The following is a 16,036-nucleotide window of genomic DNA, read 5'->3' as shown; positions in this document are numbered from 1 at the left end:
AATGCAGACGAGTGTTTGTTCATTTCTTTTGAGCAACCTCGGCTACTGGTTGAGTTGTTAACTTTTGTCTTTCTGGTTCTTTGCTGCCAGGGCTCTCAAACCAGCATTGCAGCCAAAATACCGAGAACAGTGATTAGTTGGTATCTCCATCTTACCCAAGAGAGTTTGTGAGAAAACACTCATTTAAGTTGGATTGCCCTCTTGTTAGCCATATAACAGGGGGACGATATTGTCGCCTGCAGTTGCTGCATCTGTTGATTCTTATTTTAACATGCCAATTATACTGCTATTTCCTTTGTACATCTGACCATTTTTTAAACTCTAGTGATTTGTCAGTCCTAATTTGTTGGTAAACTGTCCAGGCCAGTTTTAAGCTTGATGGTTATGTGCAGTTACTATTATATCTCCTGCTACACTTGTGTGTGCTATTCCTGTAGACCACAAATGTTTTTGCCTTGGCTAATCTAGTTTGGTGGATCTCTCTGCCCCTTAGTGGAAGCTTCCTGTCAAGATGAAGATGAAACAATGGAGACCATTGAAGCAGCTGAAGCACTCCTGAACATGGAATCCCCCAATGCCATCTTGGACGAGAAGAGAATGTGTGAGTTTTAAACACGGTTGCACTTTCTCCCTTACACGTGGCATTTTCCCTTTCACCACCTGACGCGATTGTTTGGTGTATGTCTATTCTAACATAAACATCAACTGCACACAAAAGTTTCACCTTTTGATCAGATCTTTGGCGTGATGCCTAATGTCTCATGTAATGAATTCTATAGCATCGGTTGCATGAAGACAAATGTCTGGTGCACTCGACGGAATAAAATAAAAATAAAATGATAACTGAGAGAAAATGTCCAGCCCCTACGACAGAAGGCAGTTTTGCGCACTGTGTAGTAAAGAAATCTCTTTTTTGATCTGTCAGCAACACAGGCACATTGGTGCCAAACACTCAACATGTGCTACTTGTGAAAAATAAATCCTCAAATCAATGTCTTGTCAACAAAGCCTTGAAAAGTTATTTTCTCCCCTCCACTCCCCCACTTTCCTTCCCTTCCCCCTCCCACTTAAATCCCTGTTTAGTTCATCAATTCACACATTCTCTGGATGAAGAAATTGCTGCGTCTGTTCCTCACCTATCTGTCACATCAGATAAGATCCCCGAGGTAATCAACAGGCCTTCAGCCTACATGGCAGGTGATGAAGATGATTCTGCAGATGAGTCGCCCAGAAAAAATGCACTTAAGCAGAGGAAAAAGAAAGGTAAATTCTAGATTAATGGACTGTGTTAGCGGGGAAAGGAACAAAAAAAAAGAAGAGGTATTCAGGACCGTATTGTGTGGATTTTTGTGTATTTATTTTACATCTATTTTTGTAGCATAATTGCACCTTTAATGAGACAAATATATTTGTTCTCTGTGCACTTAAAGGATATCTCGGTTTTTGTTAACATTCCCTTCTTGGCGCTTGTTCTTTGCTGTGAGGTAGCATGCAAACTTCTTTGTGGATGGAGCATTCGGCATCTGGGTGTATTTATCAGTTTTGTGCCCATGTTCTCCTGACCTTTTCTCATCATGTTTAAAGAATGTGGACTTAAATTGTGTGTCCAAAATGTGAGACTAAGATGATCTGAATAATATTTGTGTGGTTCTTTGTTCTGTGTGTAGTATAATTCCTTTAAAAGACTGAAGTCAGAAAGCTATTGGGAACAAACTCCAAACTCAGTGAATTTTGGGGCCTTAATGTGCTCAGCAGTTGTAATAGTTTTGCATTGATGTGCACCCAAGCACTTGTACAGCAACATGGGTATGGCAGTATAGCTGCGTGCTTGGCCTAAGCATAGGATTCTAACCAACCAAGCCACTTTCAATTCAGGCCATTCATGAAGGATTTTCAGTTCCAGAATTAATAGGTTCCATGATTTCTTTTTTTTAAAGTATTTTTATTAAGGTTTTGCAGAATTTTAAATAATAAAACAGTAGTAACAATAATAACGAAACAAACTAGAGTGAATATTAACATGGTTCCATGAATATTTTGAAGCTCTTTTAAACCACCAACATTGTTTCTGTGGCTGGAATGCTGTCAACGGTAAATCAGTGTTGATTGGGCACAGTTCTGAAAATTGCATTTATGTTGGCTGTTAACTACTGACAGACGCACAAACACACACGCACATTACTGTGGCCAGCATGTGGTGCTGGCCTATGCTGTAGTTTAGAGAGCAGCGTTAATCAGGGAGCACCATGTGCGCATGCTGAGTAATGTGCTTGATTTTCCAGGTCGAAAGATGAAACCTACTCGCCCATCTTCACCTGTCACAGCGCCACACCTTCCAATTAAGAAGAAAACTAAGGATGGAAAAGGTAAAGTGCCACAGGGTGACAGCCCGACAGTTATGCAAACATTGTAATTTGCCTTTTCAGTGTGGTTTTGTTTTTGCATCATCAGCAAAAATGGTGCGATAACGCTGAGTGAGGGTTTGCTGTCAGTGCAAAAAACATAGAACATAGAACAGTACAGCACAGAACAGGCCCTTCGGCCCTCGATGTTGTGCCGAGCAATGATCACCCTACTCAAACCCACGTATCCACCCTATACCCTTAACCCAACAACCCCCCCCCCCCCTTAACCTTACTTTTTAGGACACTACGGGCAATTTAGCATGGCCAATCCACCTAACCCGCACATCTTTGGACTGTGGGAGGAAACCGGAGCACCCGGAGGAAACCCACGCAGACACGGGGAGGACGTGCAGACTCCGCACAGACAGTGACCCAGCCGGGAATCGAACCTGGGACCCTGGAGCTGTGAAGCATTTATGCTAACCACCATGCTACCGTGATGCCCACTGTGCTGGCCACTGCCCACATGTTTTTCTTTTTGTAGTCTTTGCTATTCTTTCACTTTCACCTCCCTCTTTTTCTTCCCTCCACCTCAGAATTAGGCTTTATCAGTTTTAAACATAACTTACATTTAGAACATATAACATAGAAAAGTACAGCACAATAGAGGCCCTTCGGCCCACAATGTTGTGCTGACCATTTATCCTAATCTAAGTTCAACCTAACCTACACCTGCTATCCACGTGCCTGTCCAAGAGTCGCTTAAATGTCCCTAATAACTCTTGACTCCACCACCTCTGCTGGCAGTGCATTCCAAGCACCCACCACTCTCTGTGTAAAGAACCTTCCTCTGACACCTCGCCTATACCTTCCCCTAATCACCTTAAAATTATGTCTCCTCGTGACAGCCATTTCCGCCCCGGGGAAAAGAATCTGGCTATCCACTTTATCCATGCCTCTCATCACCTTGTACACCTCTATCAAGTCACCTCTCTGCCTTCTTCACTCCAGTGAGAAAAGCCCTAGCTCCCTCAACCTTTCTTCATAAGACATGCCCTCCAGTCCAGGCAGCATCCTGGTAAATCTGCTCTCCAAAGCATCCACATCCTTCCGATAATGAGGCGACCAGAACTGGACACAATATTCCAAGTGTGGTCTAACCAGGGTTTTATAAAGCTGCAGAAAATCCTCGCAGCTCTTAAACTCAATTCCCCTGTTAATGAAAGCCAACACACCATACGCCTTCTGAACAACCCTATCAACCTAGGTGGCAACTTTGAGGGATCTATGTACCTGGACCCCAATTTACTGGCACTTCTGAAGAATCAGGAAGGAATCCTGAATGGCCAGCCATTCCATTGCTTGAGAAAGATCTGGGATGTTTCTGTGGTTAAAGATCCAAGGAATAAAGATTTTTTTAAAAAAAAAATCTTGTTCCCTTATTGCATAATCTTATCTTGAGGAATCGTCTCCGAGCATTCAGCAGGTATAGTTCCAACATAGAACTCTTAAATGATGGTCTGCAGCAGAATTTATTGCTGTCACTCCTTCCTCTCTCATTTACCATGTGTGCGCATGGGCTGTCTTCTTGGTCTACAAGGGTTGGCTACTCAAAATGGGATCCATTCTCCAGGCTCTCGTCACTCATTTTTGTCCATCAAAAAATATCATTCCAATTCCTCTCACTTTATTGTTCTCTAAGTTAGGGACAGCACGGTAGCATTGTGGATAGCACAATCGCTTCACAGCTCCAGGGTCCCAGGTTCGATTCTGGCTTGGGTCACTGTCTGTGCGGAGTCTGCACATCCTCCCTGTGTGTGCTTGGGTTTCCTCCGGGTGTTCTGGTTTCCTCCTACAGTCCAGAGATGTGCAGGTTAGGTGGATTGGCCATGAGAAATTTCCCTTAGTGTCCAAAATTGCCATTAGTGTTGGGTGGGGTTACTAGGTTATGGGGATAGGGTGGAGATTTTAACCTTGGGTAGGGTGCTCTTTCCAGGAGCCGGTGCAGACTCGATGGGCCGAATGGCCTCCTTCTGCACTGTAAATTCTATGTAAGTAGCTGCATTTGGCACAATGCTTTGTATAAGGCAAACAAGTATGGTATTAAATTATTGAGCACTGGGCTATTTGGTCCATAGTGCCTGGAATAACAACAGGCCAAGTTACTGATCTTGCTGAGGCTGCCAGGGCAAGATGTCAAGCAGGGATGAGGTACCTCCGCAAATGGAGGATGAGAGATAGACAGCTGGGGAAGTGTTGGTTATGTTTCTGCAGCATCTGACAGATCAGCATTATTGCAGACCCAGGGACAAGCTGCCTGACAGTACTTTTAACCTCCGAACCACAGTTGCAGCAAAAGACTATTTCATTTTATTAGTGGAGGAAAAATCAAGCTCATTGTTGTTTTCTGAGCAGAATTAAAGGGATAATTGTAACCTAACTCGCTGTGTTGGAACACACAGGATCCAATGGGACGTTGGTTTTACACTCTGCCTATCACTATTTCAATGTAGAGAAAATGGGTAGCATATAAAACATGTATGGCATATATAAACCTGAACCTGTCTGTTTCCCAATGGACAGTTCAGGTTAAAATTTTCCACACAGTATATGAAGTTTGATTACTTCGACAAAAGACTAGACAGTCTCCACAAGGCTCAGGTAAATGGAAGACCTTTAGCAAATAATGGCTAGATGCCACAATGCTTCTAACAACTTTCCTTGCCACTCTGCTAACCTATACCTTAACAGTATGCTAGATGGTGTCTAGTATAGGAATTTGTTTTCATTCATTCACAGAATGTGGGTGTTGGTGGCTAGGCCAGCATTTCTTGCACATCCTTAATTCCCCCTGAGAAGGTGGTGGTGAGCCCTAACTTGAAATGCTGCGGCCCATGAAGTGTAGGTAGAGCCACGGTGCTGTTAGGGAGGGAGTTCCAGGGCTTTGAAGGAACAATGAAAAAGAGTCAAATTTACAGCACGGGAAGTGGCCTTTAGGTCCATCGTTTATGTGCTGGCAATCAAACACCCAGCCTAATCCTATTTTCCAGCACTTGGTCCGTAGCCTTGCATGCTACTGCTCTAAATACTTCTCAAGTATTGTGCGTTTTCCTGCCTCTACCACCCTTTCAGGCAGTGATGTTGCCAATCGGCACCGAAGCAATGTTGCCAATTAATAATGATGTCTTTAGAGTCACCAGGTATCAAATGATGCCACCACAAGGCTTTACCGGATATTGATCAAAGGACCACACAACCATTAGTCAGTTCAAATTCAAAGATGGTTTATTTACACACAAGGATTACTTCAATATGCAACACAAAACACTACAAGTTAAACTACAAGGTGGATTGGCCATGCTAAATTGCCCGTAGTGTCCTAATAAAAGTAAGGGGGGGGGGGGGGTTTGTTGGGTTACAGGTATAGGGTGGATACGTGGGTTTGAGTAGGGTGATCATGGCTCGGCACAACATTGAGGGCCGAAGGGCCTGTTCTGTGCTGTACTGTTCTATGTTCTACACCTAACAAATACAATAACCTATACTTAACTTCAGGGCAACCGGCTCTATGCAGATGGACAAGGCTTTTGTCCGGATCTTGCATGTCTGGGTGGAAGAAGTGGCTCTGTTTCTGCTGGGCTCATCTGTCTGGTAGCGATCGTTGGTTTTGAACTTGTCTGTCTGGTCGTTATGCTGCACTTGGGTTGGCATAGGCTGGATCCAAGAGAACCCGAGGACATGGCTGTGTCTTTTCTTAACCCTCTGGGATTTTGGGCTCTTTGGGGCAGTCCTTAACTTTGACCAATAATTCGACAGGCTTCGATCATTGCCTTCAATTTTGGCCAATAAAGGGGTGGGTGCCTTGATGGCTGGGCGTGTCCTCCGGTCATTGAACTTGGCTGTTTGGGCTCCCTGAGTAAAGGGAGTGGTGCCGATTAGTCTGTATCGGTTACCTGAGTACAGTTGTTTTGTTCTGGGGAAATGGGCCATTAGAATGCAAACGAGCGGGGGTTTCGATTGCGTCTAGCTACCTGGGTTGCAAATACACACACAAGCTCTGAGTCTGTCTGAGTCCTGGGTTGGCCATACTTCCCATGGTCCTTTGCAGGTGGCCATCTGATATGGCTACAGAGAGTTCCGGATGCGCACCACCCTCTGGGTGAGAGCTCTTTCCCTCAAATCCCTACTGAATCTCCTGCTCCTTATATTAAATCTTTGCCCCTGGTTATTGACTCCTCTACCAAGGGGAAAAGTTTCTTCCTATTTACCCTATCTATGTAACTCATAATGTTGTACACCTCAATAAAGTTTCTCCCCCCCCCCCCCCCCCCATGACATTTCTGATTCAAGGAAAACAACCTCAGCCTATCCAGCATCTCTTCATAACTAAAATGCTTGGGCAACAAAGAACAAAGAAAAGTACAGCACAGGAACAGGCCCTTCGACCCTCCAAGTCTGTGCCGACCATGCTGCCCGTCTAAACTAAAATCTTCTGCACTTCCTGGGTCCGTATCCCTCTATTTCCATCCTATTCATGTATTTGTCAAGATGCCCCTTAAATGTTACTATCATCCCTGCTTCCACCACCTCCTCTGGCAGCGAGTTCCAGGCACCCACTACCCTCTGTGTAAAAACAACTTGCTTCTTACATCTCCTCTAAACTTTGCCCCTCACACCTTAAACCTATGCTCCCTAGTAATTGACCCCTCTACCCTGGGAAAAATCCTCTGACTATCCACTCTGTCTATGCCCCTCATAATTTTGTAGACCTCTATCAGGTCGCCCCTCAACCTCCGTTGTTCCAGTGAGAACAAACTGCGTTTATTCAACGCTCCTCGTAGCTAATGCCCTCCATACCAGGCAACATCCTGGTACATTTCTTCTGCACCCTCTCTGAAGCCTCCACATCCTTCTGGTAGTGTGGCGACCAGAATTGAACACGATACTCCCAAGTGTGGCCTAACTAAGATTCTATACAGCTGAATCATGACTTGCCAATTCTTATACTCAATGACCCGGCCAATGAAGGCAAGCATGTTGTATGCCTTCTTGACTACCTTCTCCACCTGTGTTGCCCCTTTCAGTGACCTGTGGACCTGTACACCTAGATCTCTCTGACTTTCAATACTCTTGAGGGTTCTACCATTCACTGCATATTCCCTACCTGTATTAGACCTTCCAAAATGCATTACCTCACACTTGTCCGGATTAAACTCCATCTGCCATCTCTCTGCCCAAGTCTCCAAATGATCTAAATCCTGCTGTATCCTCTGACAGTCCTCATCGCTATCCGTAATTCTACCAACCTTTGTGTCGTCTGCAAACTTACTAATCAGACCAGTTACATTTTCCTCCAAATCATTTATATATACTACGAACAGCAAAGGTCCCAGCATTGATCCCTGCGGAACACCACCAGCCACAGCCCTCCAATTAGAAAAGCACCCTTCCATTGCTACTCTCTGCCTTCTATGACCTAACCAGTTCTGTTTCCACCTTGCCAGCTCACCCCTGATCCCGTGTGACTTCACCTTTTGCACCAGTCTACCATGAGGGACCTTGCCAAAGGCCTTACTGAAGTCCATATAGACAACATCCACTTCCCTACCTGCATCAATCATCTTTGTGACCTCTTCGAAAAACTCTTATCAAGTTAGTGAGACATGACCTCCCCTTCACGGAACCATGCTGCCTCTCGCTAATACGTCTATTTGCTTCCAAATGGGAGTAGATTGTGTCTCGAAGAATTCTCTCCAGTAATTTCCCTAAAATTGATGTAAGGCTCACCGGCCTGTAGTTCCCTGTATTATCCTTGCCACCCTTCTTAAACAAAGGAACAACATCCTGGTGAATCTCATCTGGCATCCTTCTAGTGCAATCATATCCTTCCTATAGTTTGGCAACCAAACTGCATACAGTACTCTAGCTGGAGGTTAATGAGCATTTTATATAGCTCTCTCAAAATCTCCCTGCTATTGTATTCTATGCCTTAGCTAATAAAGGCAAGTATCCCATATGCTTTCTTAACCACCTTTTCTACCTGTCCTGCTGCCTTCAGAGATCTTTCAGCATGCACCCCAAGGTCCCTCCACTTCCCAGCATCCTACTGTTCATTTTATACTCCCTTGCCTTGTTAGTCCTCCCAAAATGTATCAACTATCATATTCAGGATTAAATTCCATGTGCTACTTTTCTGCCCATCTGACACCAATCTGTATCATCCTGTAATCTAACGCTTTCCTCCTCACAAGCTTGTATTGCTTTTTTGGCTCTTATTCCGCACTGTAACCAATCACTATTTGTTGATATACCATTTGTCAATGTGCTCTGTCAATTATTCTATTGTCTACTATGTACGTGCTGTGTACATTCTACTTTTCACTGTACTTTGGTACATGTGACAAATATCTATCAATCAATCACTATTTACCACACAACCAATTTCTGTGTCATCTGCGAATTTGCTGATCAGACCCCCCACATTGATATCTAGATCATTAACATGCAATACAAACAGCAAGGGATCCCTGAAACACAATAGGATGCAGGTTTCCAGTCACAAAAACAACTGTCAACCATCACACTAGTACCGGATGATTGGAGGGAGGCGAATATTGTTCCCTGTTCAAGAAAGGGAATAGGGAAATCCCTGGGAATTACAGACCCATTAGTCGTAAGTCTGTGGTGAGCAAAATATTAGAAAGGATTATGAGAGATATGATTTATGATTATTTAGAAAAACATAGTTTGATTAAAGATAGTCAGCATGGCTTTGTGAGGGGCAGGTCATGCCTCACAAGCCTCATTGAATGCTTTGAGGATGTGACGAGACACATTGATGAAGGTCGGGCAGTGGATGTGTATATGGATTTCAGTAAGGCATTTGATAAGGTTCCTCATGGTAGGCTCATTCATAAAATTCGGGGGCATGGGATACAGGGAGATTTGGCTGTCTGGATATAGAATTGGCTGGCCAAAAGAAGATAGCGAGTGGTAGTGGATGGAAAGTATTCCGCCTGGAGATTGGTGACCAGTGGTGTCCCACAAGGATCTGTTCTGGAACCTCTGCTCTTTGTGGTTTTTATAAATGACTTGGATGAGGAAGTGGAAGGGTGGGTTAGTAAGTTTACTGATGACACAAAGGTTGGGGGAGTTGTAGATAATGTTGCAGGTTACAACAGGAATTTGACAGGATGCAGAGCTGGGCTGAGAAGTGGCAGATGGATTTCAACCTTGATAAATGTGAAATAATTCATTTTGGAAGGTTGAATTTGAATGCTGAAGACAGGGTAAAGGCAGGATTCTCGGAAGTGTGGAGGAACAGAGGGATCTTGGGTCCACGTACATGGATCCCTCAAAGTTGTCACCCAGGTTGATCGGGTTGTTAAGAAGGCACATGATGTGTTGGCTTTCATTAACAGAGGGATTGAGTTTAAGAGCTGCAAGGTTTTGCTGCAGCTTTATAAAACCCTAGTTCGACCACACTTGGAATGTTGTGTCCAGTTCTGGTCGCCTCATTATAGGAAGGATGTGGATCCTTTGGAGAGGGTACAGAGGAGATTTACCAGGATGCTGCCTGGACAGAGGGCATGTCTTATGAAGAAATGTTGAGGGAGCTAGGGCTTTTCTCACTGGAGTGAAGAAGGCAGAGAGGTGACTTGATAGAGGTGTACAAGGTGATGAGAGGCGTGGATAGCCAGAGACTTTTCCCCAGGGTGGAAATAGCTCTCATGAGGGGACATAATTTTTAGGTGATTAGAGGAAGGTACAGGGGAGATGTCAGAGGAAGGTTCTTTACATAGAGAGTGATGGGTGTGTGGAATGCACTGCCAGCAGTGGTGGTGGTGTCAGAGTCATTAGGGACATTTAAGCGACTCTTAGATAAGCACATGGACAGCAGTAAATTGAAGGGGTGTAGCTTAGGTTAATCTTAGATTAGGATAAATGGTCGGCACATCATCGTGGGCTGAAGGGCCTACACTGCTGTACTGTTCTATGCTCTGTGTTCTATTACGCTCTATTTCGTACCATTAAGCCAATTTTGTAACCAATTTGCCAAATTTCCCTGATTCCCATTGGCTCTTACCTACTTAATCAGTCTCCCATGTGGGATCTTGTCAAAAGCCTTACTGAAGTCCATGTAGAATATATCAATCGCACTACACTTATCTGCACACCTGATCACTTCAAAAATTCAATCAAATTTGTTCGGCATGACCTCCCCCTCACAAAGGCATGCTGATCATCCTTGATTAATCCTTGCCTCTCCCAAGTGGAGATTAATTCTGTCCCTCAAGAACTTTTTCCAATAATTTCCTTACCACTGTTGGACTCACTGGCCTGTAATTACCTGTTTTTTCCCTACTTCCTCTCTTGAACTAATGGTACCACATTACCTGTAGTCCTCTGACAACTCTCCTGTGGCCAGAGAGGATTTGAAAATTAGCGTCAGAGCCCCTCCAGGATATTCTTGGACAATTTTCCAAATTGACAGGTGGGTGTCAGCGTTGTAGCTGTACTGGAACAGCTTGTCCGCAGCACATTCTGGAGTACAGACCTTCAGTACTGTTGCTGGAATATTGTCGGGGCCCATTGCCTTTGCAGAGTCCAGCGCCTCCAGCCGTTTTGTGACATCAAGTGGTGAAAATCAAATTGCTGAGGACTGGCACCTGTGATGCTGGAAACCTCAGCAAGAGGCCAAGATAAAGTTTAAGTAATGACAAACTAATAGATTAATTTGACAGTTGCTCCATGGTATCAATAAATGTTTATGTCATAAAACAAAATCCAAGTCCGGCAATTCTGTAAGTTAACAAAGACAAGTGCCTTGTCTGTTACAGTATAAATAATTATTTAGGTTTCCCAAATAGAGATTCGGTGGTGACAAGTTAGTCAAACGATTAGTGCAGACTTCAGTTTCCTTACAAATCAGCAAATATAATCAATCAGATCAAGTGAGAAAGTAGCAATGGGAAGCTCTGATAAAACCAACTCTTATTTCATCACCCTAGAAAAAATACTTCAATCTTGACTTTGTGTGAATGCATTTGAGAAAATCAGTTTTGCTATTTCCTCATGTCTTCTTGTCGAACTGTTTATTGTGGCATTTAAAATAGCTGAACAGTAACCTAGTTAGCCACCCTTTCATGATGTTTTCCATTTTCCTTTTGTAGGCAACACAATATATCTCTGGGAGTTCCTCCTGGCTCTCCTTCAAGATAAAAACACTTGCCCGAAGTACATTAAATGGACGCAGAGGGAGAAGGGAATCTTTAAGCTAGTGGACTCAAAGGCCGTGTCCAAGCTGTGGGGAAAACACAAAAATAAACCTGATATGAACTATGAAACAATGGGCAGAGCCCTTAGGTGAGTATGGCCAGGAATCATGCATTCTTCATAAAATGGCAGTCAGTTCAGTTTTGTTGGACACAATATAATAGTCAAAGCATTATTTATTGTTTTACCTTTTGTGAGTTTTTAAATAATTGTTTCAGGTCAGGTCCTAATTTTCCCTTTGTCTGTTCGTGTCTCTGTTTTCTTTTATTCTGCATTATTGAGCAACAAGTTTAATTTTGAATGATGTTTTGTTACTTTTAGGTATTACTACCAGAGAGGGATTTTGGCCAAAGTGGAAGGTCAGCGGCTGGTCTATCAATTCAAAGAGATGCCAAAGGATCTGGTGGTCATAGACGACGACTCAGCCGAGCACCCTCCATCCAATTTGGTGACCTCGCCCGGTTCCACGGCAACATCGCCGGCAAAAAGCAAAAGCGCCGCCCTCGGAACTTTTCAGTCGCAAAATGCGAACAAAGTGACAGCCATGCCACAGAGTGTGCTGGTGCAGCACGTCAAGCAGGAACACCCTTCTGGCTGGGCTGAAGCAAGGAAGGCAAGAGGACTACAGGGTCCATTTTTACAAACCATCCAGGGGTTACAGAGCAATCAAATCTTTCAGCAAGGATCGGCAGATGTCTCTAAGGTTGCTGTAACTATGTCATCAGCTGGACACGCAATGAGGTAATGATGAACTTTACTGCAGTTTTACTGATTGTAATTTGCAAATAGGTTTTGCACAAAAGGCAAACTGCACCATTTTGCTCAAATGGCGACTATCATGTGTCACATCTCGCCACTTGTTAAACTTAGTCTTCCGAAATTGTCACTTTAAAAGGTGTATTTTGGATGGCTATAAACTATGTTTTCAAAGCTATTTCCATTACGTTTACCCAATGTATCTGTATCACCTGGCTTGTATTTTTAAGGGATTGGATTCGTAGGATCAAGTTCATGGATAGAGATGCTATTAATAAGACACAAGCATGCTTTCCAAAATGGGCTAGGAAGTTGGGGCAAGTTCTGGGAGACTAGATGCCGCAATGTGCTGTGATTGAGTTAGCAATGTTTGAATAACATGGTTTGCAGTGCTTTGGCAAGGAAAGAATATACACTGGCATTTGGAGCGGAAGGGAAAGGAAGGATAAAATGCCTCTGATTAAATGGGCATCCTTTGCAAGTTTGTTGAATCATCTGCTTTGGAATGTAAACTGATTTTTTTCAATGCCTTTAAATGTCTTTTTGGAAGGATTTTACCAGGAGGTATTCTCGATGACTAATTTGGTGTGCTGCAGGTCTGCAAATTGCTTAATTATTGTTTCCTTTTCCTTTAATCCAGCAGGACAATAAGTGTCCCTACCCAGGTTCCTGTGGTGATGACGTCTGGCACACATGCGGTCGGTACTCTAATGTTGCAAACGATACCCCTCACAACAATGCTGGCTGGAACAGATACATTGAACAACTCTCCTTCCAAAGTTATTTTACGTGCCATTCCATGTTCCGAAGGCTCAAAGGAAACAATCACCATCGAGGCCACCTTGTCTCCCACAGGTGTTGATGGCTCTAGTTTATCTGAGATCCAGCAAGCCCAAGTGATTGCCACCAGTCTTTCGTTATCTGATGGTGGATTTCAGCCTTTGATAAACCACTCCATGCAACCTTCGCCCGATGCCATCACACAACTAGTGACCATTAGTAGCAATGGTCAACCAATGGTTGCTAATCGTCCAGGCAGTGTAATTGCCACAGTCCTCAAACCACCCGAACCCATTCTGGACACACCCGAATTCCAGACTACAGTCGCGAGTGCAAATGCCGCCAGTCCTGAAGTCAGAATGGCAGAAATGGAGAAGGAACTTGGACCTAGTTCAGATGGCGAGCCAAACTATCAGCACCTCGAAACTGTGATGCTGAGCAGCACAAATGGTATTGCGACATCTGTCATAAGGATTGAAGGAATGGACAAAGACTTTGAAGCTACTGTGCAAGGCTCTGAAAACCTCAACTGTTCATTGTCCCACAGCCCAAATTGTGCTCTCACCCCTGTAGTGAAACTGGAAGCCAATGAAGATTGCTCGGTACTGAATCTACATCCAGACCACAGGCACCATCAGGATACGACTCCTGTGGTGACCACTCTGCACGACACCATGCCATTTCTGAAACTGGAATGTGCCCAGATGCTTTCTCATGCAGCGAGCATGCTTAACTATCCCAGTAACATGGCTCCTAGTCCAAGTGCCATATCCACTTCTGTAGTGGTTAAAACAGAGCCAACAAATTTGTAAATACTGTAGAAAACCATATCTTTGTATCTTTCATATATGTTGGACCCTTGTTTGTCCAATTATAGTTATTTGGAGGATTGTAAATAAGCAGTTATTGATTCATAATCTTGGTCAGAATATTTAATACTGTACCCAGATAACACTCTCTATCATTTTGAAATCCATGCACCAATATCTGTAAAATATTCAAGAGACCTAAAAGCTGCAATAATTTTGTCAAGTTTTGATGAAACGTCAAAACTTCACACTCTTTTTGCTTCTTTCGAAGCCGGCTTTCCTTTTTTTCTGCTGTTGCACCAGGAATAATTAAGATGGGCTTTGATCCAAATGTGCTTTTACCTGGATACCGCAAACGTGGACACTCGGGTAAATGTTTTAAATGTAAGTTGAACTGCTCCGTTGCAACGTTAAGCTTTCTTCAAGCCGAACTGAGCATGTGTTCTGGTGACCAGTTGACAGAGCATTGCACTGGCAGGTCATCAGTTGGGTCGATGCAACCTGCTTTGAGGGGCTCAGAATTCGAATCAATTGGAGTGAGAGTTAAGATTGCACTCGAGTGTGTCAGGGACATGAATCCAGTTCAGTTGTTCCCTGTGGCACATCTTTCGATTCCAGAAGATGTGCCCAGAGCTAAAGAAGTCATAAGATCCCAAATATTTTCCTGTAGTTCTGTACATAGTCTTTTATTTGGTGTGTGATGATAAAATCCTTTGAGGGTACTTTGTTCCTATTCACATGCTATTTGTTTATCAACTTCTCCCCTGCCCTCGCAAAAAAAAAGAACAGTAAGTCCAACTTAATTATCCAAAGGGCATAATTTGAGTTAGGCTTCAACAAAACTCAGCCTTTTTTTGACAATATATCCTATTTATATTTTGTAACTTTGTTGCTGAAATCCTTCTTTAAGGAATTTAGATTTCTTACCAGGAGTATGACGTAAACCAGATTTAGAAAATAATATTGAATGTAATTTTTAGGTCACCATAAACATGGTGCTAACTAACCACCAAGATGAAAATTTTATATCTAAATTGTTAATGCCTTGTAGGTTTGTGCAGAATTATATATTTTTCATATATGTAATATGAAGAAAATTCTTCAGGAAAAATGTGAACTGGGATATTTTATAAATGGTGGGATTTTTTTTCCAAACAAAAAATTGTAAATATTTATCTTTGATATAACAAAAGTCTACATTTACTGAGGTGTACTATTTCCTCTTATGCTCTATGTTTTGATCATGTTGTAAGTGGGATGGATATGCTTTTGTTCAGTGCTTCGTTCAGAGGCCTTCTTGGATACTGCAGCCTCGTCAAGAAAGTGGTAGAGTGAGGTTTCTTTGAAAAGAAATAAAACCCTTTTTATTTTACAAATTGTATAAATAGACTGGCTATCTTTTTGAAACCATTTTGCATGTACGAGTGAAACCGCTAAGACGTTGCGAGGAGGTTTCATCAGAACGTGCTTGGAACATGTTCCTGCTGCTTTTCTTGGCACTCCAACAGCTGGGTTCATGCAGAACAGTGCAGAAGGAGGCCATTTGGTATGAAGAGCTGCCGCCTGCATTAGCAGAGTGGAGAGGGAACCTTTACCGCAGGTAGTTTGACCTATTATGCTGTAGAGCAAAGAGCGCATAAGTCAAGTAAGCTAAAGGAAGGCAATGATCATGTTAAAATGTTCTCTAACTGTTTAAAAAAAAAAAAAAAATAATTTCCAATTAAGGGGCAATTTAGCTTGGCCAATCCATCTACCCTACACATCTTTGGGTTGTGGAGGTGAGACACAGGAAGAATGTGCAAACTCCACACAGACAGTGACCCAGGGCCGGGATCGGACCCAGGGCCGGGATCGAACCCAGGTCCTTGATGCCGTGAGGCAGCAGTGCTAACCAGTGTGCCGCCCTTGCCCTCCTAACTCTAACAGTTGGAATTGCACTGGATTTCTGCTTTCGGAGGAGTACTGTCATAGAATCATAGAATTCCTACAGTGCAGAAGGAGGCCATTTGGCCCATAGAGTGCACTGACCTTCCGGAAGAGCACCCTACCTAGGACCACTCACCCGTCCTA

General features: G+C 43.3%; 1 protein-coding gene across 10 annotated transcripts in view; it reads left to right on the top strand.

The window, feature by feature from the left end:
• elf1 (E74-like ETS transcription factor 1) overlaps window positions 1-15,345 on the top strand; it is a 307,622-nt gene extending 292,277 nt beyond the window's left edge. For 9 of the 10 annotated variants that reach the window (XM_038776293.1, XM_038776290.1, XM_038776292.1 and 6 more), the window contains 6 exons: window positions 494-601; window positions 1,084-1,263; window positions 2,283-2,366; window positions 11,519-11,711; window positions 11,943-12,362; window positions 13,018-15,345. In XM_038776293.1, the coding sequence (XP_038632221.1) occupies window positions 494-601; window positions 1,084-1,263; window positions 2,283-2,366; window positions 11,519-11,711; window positions 11,943-12,362; window positions 13,018-13,969 (1,937 nt within the window). In that variant the 3' untranslated portion in view covers window positions 13,970-15,345. The remainder of the gene's footprint in view (window positions 1-493; window positions 602-1,083; window positions 1,264-2,282; window positions 2,367-11,518; window positions 11,712-11,942; window positions 12,363-13,017) is intronic. The other variant, XM_038776296.1, reaches the window with a different exon arrangement.
• The last annotated feature ends 691 nt before the right edge of the window (window positions 15,346-16,036 follow it).

This window comes from Scyliorhinus canicula, chromosome 17, assembly GCF_902713615.1.
Source record: "Scyliorhinus canicula chromosome 17, sScyCan1.1, whole genome shotgun sequence".
Classification (NCBI taxonomy): domain Eukaryota; kingdom Metazoa; phylum Chordata; class Chondrichthyes; order Carcharhiniformes; family Scyliorhinidae; genus Scyliorhinus; species Scyliorhinus canicula.
The sequence above is the reverse complement of the archived record's forward strand: the minus strand, read 5'-3'. Positions and strand labels throughout refer to the sequence as shown.